Genomic DNA, 8,515 nt, shown 5'->3' with positions numbered 1-8,515 from the left:
GATATCATCAATTCAATTATTGCGCTCAACATGCAATCAACACATCCACAATTGAATTAATGATCTCTTTAATTGAATTGTTGCTCTCTTTAAAAGAATTGATGCGCGCATTAATTCCCTTATACAAAAGCATTGTAAATAATTAAAGATATCTTCAATTAAATTAAAGAGGTCATCAAATTAATTATTTATACCGAGCTCTAAATTAATTATCGCGAGCAATATTTCCACGAAATTGATGCTCTGATCATTTGAATTGAATTAATGCGCGCATCCAATCTATTATTGCTTTCATTAATTGAATTAATGTGCGCATCAATTGAATTAATGAGAGCAATAATTGATTTAATGCGCGCATTGATGAGAGCAATAATTGAATTGAAGCGCGCATTAATTCATTGGATGAGAGCAATAATTGATTTAATGCGCGCATTAATTCAATTAAAGAGAGCAATAATTGAATTGATGATATCTTCAAATAATTGAAGATATCTTCAATTATTTGAGTTTATGTTAATTTGGCGCTCCATACACGTGAGCCTTCGGCTCAGGTGAGCTAAAAATCTCATGACATAATGATAAGTGAACACGAAATAATGAGAAAAGCACATGACAAAATGACATAAAAATGCACATGACATAATGATTAGTGTACGTCACATGAATAAAGAAGCACATGACATAGTCTTAAATGCACATGACATAATGATGAATGCACATGACCTAACGATAGTACACATGACATAATGAGAGAAGCACATGATGTAATGAGAGAAGTACATCACATAATGATGTATACATATCAATAGATAACATCAGAAGGCAGTTAAGGCTTCCATAGATTTACATCAATTACTAATATAATTAATTCAGTTGGAGAGAGCAATAGTTGAATTATTGCACGATTTAATTGAACTGATGCGCGCAATTTAATTCAGTTGAAGAAAGCAACTATTCAATTAATGTGTGCATTAATTGAATTATTGTTCTCTTTATTAAATAATTTAATTGTGCATGCATCAATTCAATTGTTGATATCATTGATTTATTTGATGAGAGCAATAATTCAATTATTACGCGCATCGATTCAGAATAAACAATGCTGTCAATAATCACAGTAATTCATAATTGAAGATAGCATTAACTATAAAGACATCTTTAATTGGATTGTTGTGCGCATCAAACGAATTGATGATATTTTCAAATGATTAAAGACATCTTCAGTTATTGGAGTTTATGTTAATTTGGCGTTCTATATATACCTATATTCACGCAGGTAAATCACACCTCCTGGAGGTGTTTCCACAAATGAAATACACCCATCAACAAAAGAATTTTGATAACCCTTTATTTCATTTAAATTTGGAACAATGAACAATCCCTTTCATCAACAGTGGTCCTTTGTCATTCAGAAACACAATCGGCCAAACTAAATAATCCACACTTGGAGCAGGCGCATTACGGGGAATCATGACATCCGGATAAAATGGCGACCCCGGTCTCACTCTGAAGGTCACTGACAATGGTCTATCTTGAACACTAGAAATCCATGCACACTTAAGACAAAGTTTAATAAACGGATGAAGTTTGACAGTCTTTAAATGAGCCTTCAAATGAGCTTTTTCTGACACAAAAAACAACTGAAAAAAAGGAGAGCTGTATGGTAAAAAATTACAGAATACATGAATACTCCCAATATTGTTTATATTTTCCACGTGGCACTTTAACAATTACTAGTATTCCAGACAAATTATTGTATTCCGTTTAGTTTTAATACAATGTACCTGTTCAATTATTGGGAATATTTGTTGGTTTGCAGATCTTCTTATCTTTGTCAGTTCCATTGATATATGGTGGCTGGTTTCTTCTGGAGGTTGTGGCACATGGATCTGTAAAAAAAAAAAAGGGGGGGGGGGCATTATAATTCGTCACATCGTTCACCTGAGTAATTGTATTTTCAACATTCATTGTGGCCCCGTCATTGTCGAGTTCATGGAGTGATGACACTCTATCTACATTACCTGGAGTTGCTTGCATATTTCTTTGACAAATTCTTCCCTTGCCGTTCGTAATTTTTAAAAAAGAATTCTTACTATCTATTCCCTTTTTCCTCTTATACAAAATTTAATCCCGTTTGTTGTGGTAATGACCAAACTGGATTCTACACTATTTGAGGATCCAGACTGGTATAGCATCAATTAGACAAATTGTACTCTTGTGTTTCTCGAGTAAAAGAAGGATGCTTTCTGACGTGTACGGTTATAATGGACCTCGTGATTCATGAGAAAATGTAGAAAGTATATAAAGTCAAGATAGATTTGATCAGGGAAACTCACTTGAGGTTTTGGTTTAGATGAGTTAATAATAAATACCTAATTATTATTGATAACGTTATCCATTGCTGTTATAGCAAGGCTTTTAGAGTAGTAATTCAAGTTAATTAAAAAAAACAACAACACTTTCATCTTTAGATCATCAGGTTGCCAAAAAAAAACACCAAACAACCCACCAACAAACAAACAAAAAACAAAAAACAACAACAAAAAACCATACCAGTATATGAACAGTCCAACTCCCACCCTTTCCCAGTAAATGTTGCCAGCGGTGCCCCACCCTAATCAGTGAACGTATCATGTGGGTGATAAATACCTTTTTTAGTAGCTGCTGGTTTGAGGTGGGGACAAACAAGGCGTCAGTCAGATCCTTCAGATGTTCCTGGGACAGGTTCTCACAAAACTCAAAACAGTCCTGTAAACACACATTTATGAATACTGGATATATTGTTGCAATTTCTATTACTCTATTCATTTTTAAGTAATAGCTTTTAAAAGAATTCCATTTGGATGCTCTCATGAGAGGAAAATTAAAAGAAAGTAATTTCTTCGTCACTCCGTGGATTGCCTTCCCTTTTTGCCATCAATTTTTTTTCTTTTAAGGCCATTTTTAATAATAGTAAATTGATAATATTTGTTAAGAAAAATGCAATAAATTAGCATTAAGTACCGAGATAATATATTTAGGTACGAAAAAAAATTTATGCGTTCATTCTACCAACTTCGCACACAACAGCAGGACTTGCTTTTGCTCATTTGCGCCTACTCAAAACTAGGTACAAGTTTGCTTGATGCAGTATGTTTTGCTTATCATACAGGCTAATGCAAGTACTTTCATACAGCGATATATTTTCACAGACTAGAACAAAGTTTTGCATACGAATACAGCTAATTTGTCATTTTTACTGTTTGCACTAAATCCATGCATATATATAAAAGTGGTAAAAGGTCTTAACAAATGAAACATTTTAGACTGTTGAATGACAACCTTCAAAATCTTCAGCAACTCCTCTATGGCCTCTCTTTCTCGGACCTTTTTCTTGTAGATGAAATATTCAAAAGCAGACTGCCACTCGGTATCGTATGTTTCTGAAAGCAATTCAGCTATATTTTCTGGTCTAAAAGACAAAATTAAATAATTAACTGCAATGCACCTAAAAACCAGGTTTTTAAAAACGAACAAACCAAACATAGATATCGAATGCCCCCCCCCCCCCCCCCCCCCCACCGCCCCCTCTAATTCCCTTAATCAAAATAAAACGTAACTGTGGTGTTCTTAGTTTCGAATTGGTAGTAAATACAAATACATGTATTGTAATTACAGATAATCTTAATTTTGCGATGTCATTTTTAAAAATTCAAGAATTAGAGCATGCCAAATGTCTTAATAAATTCGATTGCGAATCCTGTGACATAGATAGGTGAATTTCATTATGGCCACCTAGGTTACTATGTTTTAAAGTTGCGATGTAAAGTATACAGTGGTCATACCTGGCGGTGGAAACTTCCGGTGAGTGGGGAACGAGAGGATATCGAACACTCCTATCTCTTTCTAGGTCACGATTTTCAACTCGAAGTCTTTCGATTTCTGACTCTAGTTCTAGAATTTGTTCTTCGCTACAAGTATAGGAATATGCAATAAAGCAACATCTCTCTGTAGGTGTCGGGAGCATATCAAAACCACTATTATTAAATCATTTAACAGAGGAATTTATTTTCAGTATTTCGCTGTTTAAGCATTAATTGAGAAACGTGTAAAAATCTACAATATTACAATTCGCGGTTTGTGATAACTTTTCTAGATCATCTAACCTTTGGTATGTGTCTTTGTCTGTTCTCTGTTGAAAATGGAAAGTAAAGGACATTAATATTGTCAAGGTGAAAATGATTTCTAGACAACAAAATACGTGTATAGCATAGTGGTATAGTTCATGTGTAAATAATACATCTTGTTATCATGCTATTTGATTTCACTGTAAAACTGATTTTCAAAAGGGTAATAAAACAGAAAATCAGAAACTTGCGTGCTGTTTTTCCTCTTCAGTCTTGTAGTCTATGTTTTCTTCTACCCACTGTAATAAAATCACATCTTTATTTACACCGACTTGTACTCGTACTCTCTCTCTCTTTCTCTCTCTCTTGGCCTTTAAAAAGCAAAAAGCACTGTCAAAATGAGTTTGCAACAGAAGGTGTAGGTAGTAAAACGTACTCTTACACAAGTTATCATATTTCCTACATAAATTTCATTAAATTCAAAAGCTTGGGGACAGCTAGGGTGTGTGTATTACATGCTTTGCGCATTCATCACTAAGTCATCTACGTTTACCAATCATTCCCTTAGGCATTCATCACTAAGTTATTTACGTTTACCAATCGTTCCCTTGCGAATATAAGTTGTCAAACTATACGAGAACATACTATTCGCTCTGCTTCCAGAAGAGCTTCTTTGAATGGTGCGCTGTTCACAATGAGGGTGCCACCTTTGAAATTTCTCACACAGGCTACGATGGGCGTTGCCCAGGGTGCAAAGGCGTCATCTGGGCTTGCACTCTGTAAAGAGCGCAGATCGTCGCTCATTCTTCAGCTTTCTACAAAACAAGATATTTTAAAAGAGGGTTCATCATATTTTGCCATTTAGTCACGATAAACTTACTACAAACACGTTCTTGGATGAAACTGCAAATTTCGAAGTGGCAAAAAAATAAAAGTTGCCATAAAATACACTAACAGACACTAGATATGAAAGTCGATAATCAATAGACAGATGAACACATCAATCATATACAATAAGTGAAATACTCTCTGTATAACAATGTTACCAGGCATACGAAAAGCCGTATAGAAATAGCTAGAAATGTGACGGGTGACAGACCCTTGAAATGGGAAAATGACGAAAAACTTTCTTCACAAATCAAAATATTAGTTGATGCACGCGGCATTAGAAGTGAAAGTCATAGGTCTTTCGGATACAAATATGACAGAGATAGCCTAGTAGGTAGGATGACGGAGATAGCCCAGTAGGTAGGATGACGGAGATAGCCTAGTAGTATGATGACGGAGATAGCCTAGTAGTATGATGACGGAGATAGCCTAGTAGTATGATGACGGAGATAGCCTAGTAGATAGGATGACTGGAGATAGCCTAGTAGGTATGATGACGGAGATAGCCTAGTAGGTAGGATGACTGGAGATAGCCTAGTAGGTATGATGACGAAGATAGCCTAGTAGGTAGGATGACGGAGATAGCCTAGTAGGTAGGATGACGGAGATAGCCTAGTAGGTAGGATGACGGAGATAGCCTAGTAGGTAGGATGACGGAGATAGCCTAGTAGGTAGGATGACTGGAGATAGCCTAGTAGGTATGATGACGAAGATAGCCTAGTAGGTAGGATGACGGAGATAGCCTAGTAGGTAGGATGACGGAGATAGCCTAGTAGGTAGGATGACGGAGATAGCCTAGTAGGTAGGATGACGGAGATAGCCTAGTAGGTAGGATGACGGAGATAGCCTAGTAGGTAGGATGACGGAGATAGCCTAGTAGGTAAGATGACGGAGATAGCCTAGTAGGTAGGATGACGGAGATAGCCTAGTAGGTAAGATGACGGAGATAGCCTAGTAGATAGGATGACTGGAGATGGCCTAGTAGGTAGGATGACGGAGCAATCTAATTAAAATCAGATCCTAGGATACGCTTATAATCGCTACTTACGCAGAGTATACGGCGCGGATCTAAGAAGTATGATTTTAATTAGATAGGATGACTGGAGATAGCATAGTAGTAAGATGATGGAGATGGCCCAGTAGGTAGAATGACGGAGATAGCCTAGTAGATAGGATGACGGAGATAGCCTAGTAGGTAGGATGATGGAGATAGCCTAGTAGGTAGGATGACGGAGATAGCCTAGTAGATAGGATGACGGAGATAGCCTAGTAGGTAGGATGACGGAGATAGCCTAGTAGTATGATGACGGAGATAGCCTAGTAGATAGGATGACTGGAGATAGCCTAGTAGGTAGGATGACTGGAGATAGCCTAGTAGGTAGGATGACTGGAGATAGCCTAGTAGATAGGATGACTGGAGATAGCCTAGTAGGTAGGATGACGGAGATAGCCTAGTAGGTAGGATGACTGGAGATAGCCTAGTAGGTAGGATGACTGGAGATAGCCTAGTAGGTAGGATGATGGAGATATCCTAGTAGGTAGGATGACGGAGATAGCCTAGTAGGTAGGATGACGGAGATAGCCTAGTAGGTAGGGTGCTTGATTCGCAACCGAGAACTCTCAGATTCGATTCTCAATCCCAGCGCCGCATTAAACCTACGACGTCTGACAATGATCGTGACCGTGTCTTTGCCAAGCACCTGGTATTACATGTACAAGGTAGTGAAAGTAAATGACCTTAAAAACGGAGGCCCCGTGTCGTATAAATACAAACAGAAATAGACTGATGACATTGTACAAACAGAAATAGACTGATGACATTATACAAACAGAAATAGACTGATGACATCATACAAACAGAAATAGACTGATGACATTACACAAACAGAAATAGACTGATGACATTATACAAAAAGGAACAGACTGATGACATTATACAAATATAAACAAACTGGTGACATCATACAAACAGACTGATGACATTATACAAACAGACTGATGACAGTATACAAACAGAAATAGACTGGTGACATCATACAAACAGACTGATGACATTATACAAACAGAAATAGACTGATGACATTATACAAACAGAAATAGACTGATGACATCATACAAACAGAAATAGACTGATGACATTACACAAACAGATTGATGACATTATAGAAATAGACTGATGGCATTATACAAAGAGAAACAGACTGATGACATTATACAAACAGACTGATGACATCATACAAGATGGCAATATACAAATACTGATTACATCATACAAACAGAAACAGACTGATGACATTATACAAACAGAAACAGACTGATGACATTATACAAACGGAAACAGGCTGATGATATATTTTGTACACACTTTCTTCATATTTTGTAAATTACAAACGCAAAATTTAATGTGACAGTTATACTAGTCCGATGGGCCACGTGATCTGTTGTACAACTTGCTTTCGTAAAGTTGGACATAGTTTCCAAGGAATACCTTTGATATGACTTCGGGGCCATAAAACTTAGACGAACCCACTTTTAATTCTAAAGTCTCACTTTCACAGAAGGAACATATGAAAAGGTGAGCTACATTCAACCGACTTCTAAATGCACTAAATTCACGTGACGTCGCAGGTTGCAGATGACGTGATTATTCATTTTACACAGAACTACTAGTATGCACAAGTATAACTTTTAACATTTCTTATAGTGTGTGTGTGTATGAATTTAAAGAGAGATACGTCCGTTTGTATATGTTATGCGTTTTTTCCCCCTGATCATGTATCTGTAAACAATTTAAATTCCTGGGACTTACAAATGCGCATTTCTTGCCACCGTGGATAGGTTTTTAATTTTAAAAATAAAAAATACTTGCATATTTTTTTCAGGTGTTTTAAGGCTAAACCTACGTCCATATTTTCAGCTTAATATAGCTATCACATTTCACAATGTATACAGCGTTTTGCACATTTTCACAATTTTTCGTTTCATTTTCTTGGAATGAAAAGCGTACATGTATACATAATAACAAACAAACAAACAACAACAAAAGGCTATAATCTACTACCTTGATTAAGCTGATCCAGCCTTGTTGCACAAGAACACACCCTCGTATCTTCGTTAATCACGATGGCTGCCCTGGATCAGTGGGTTTTCATGCTTGATGCGTTTGTCTCTTTTCAAGACGAAATGCGGAACTTTATCTACCCCCGTCAGTAATTTGACACACCAAAAATGATAATTTAAACTGAAAGCACAATGACATGTTTACGTACACAAGGTCTGTGATTTTAATCAGACTGAATGAACGGAGTAGGGGGGAGGCGTTCTTCAGTGTCATGGAATATACCTGACCATTGGCAACTGAAACAATTTTTGTATATTCCTATGAAATGCTTTAAAATTGAATATTGCACGCGCCAACCCACACAAAAATAAAATGAACATTAATAAGACGAAAGTTGTTTGCAATCAATAGACGCTCCTTATAATGTATACCTCGTTATGAGACAATTAAAACAAGTATA

General features: G+C 36.5%; 1 protein-coding gene across 1 annotated transcript; it reads right to left on the bottom strand.

Annotated features, from left to right (window-relative positions):
• Positions 1 to 1,331: 1,331 nt before the first annotated feature.
• On the bottom strand, positions 1,332 to 8,210 carry LOC125681488 (uncharacterized). The gene is made up of 9 exons (XM_048921622.2): positions 8,056 to 8,210; positions 4,752 to 4,921; positions 4,358 to 4,405; positions 4,146 to 4,171; positions 3,825 to 3,950; positions 3,322 to 3,451; positions 2,650 to 2,748; positions 1,785 to 1,889; positions 1,332 to 1,640 (listed from the first exon to the last, which is right to left on the bottom strand). Exons 2-9 carry the CDS (start codon positions 4,908 to 4,910, stop codon positions 1,353 to 1,355), a joined length of 981 nt encoding a protein of 326 aa, XP_048777579.1. The 5' UTR covers positions 4,911 to 4,921; positions 8,056 to 8,210; the 3' UTR covers positions 1,332 to 1,352.
• Between the last annotated feature and the right edge of the window lie 305 nt (positions 8,211 to 8,515).

This window comes from Ostrea edulis, chromosome 2 (genome assembly GCF_947568905.1).
Source record: "Ostrea edulis chromosome 2, xbOstEdul1.1, whole genome shotgun sequence".
In the NCBI taxonomy this organism is placed as follows: Eukaryota; Metazoa; Mollusca; class Bivalvia; order Ostreida; family Ostreidae; genus Ostrea; species Ostrea edulis.
The sequence above is the reverse complement of the archived record's forward strand: the minus strand, read 5'-3'. Positions and strand labels throughout refer to the sequence as shown.

What these genes read in the sequence shown, in the direction of transcription:
- LOC125681488 (XM_048921622.2), bottom strand. Translation starts at nt 4,910, where the DNA reads ATGAGCGACGATCTGCGCTCTTTACAGAGTGCAAGCCCAGATGACGCC. An exon ending in TTCTGGAAGCAGAGCGAATA is followed by an intron (nt 4,406 to 4,751) that starts GTATGTTCTCGT and finishes ATTTTATTACAG; the next exon opens with TGGGTAGAAGAAAACATAGA. An exon ending in AGTTGCTGAAGATTTTGAAG is followed by an intron (nt 2,749 to 3,321) that starts GTTGTCATTCAA and finishes GTGTGTTTACAG; the next exon opens with GACTGTTTTGAGTTTTGTGA.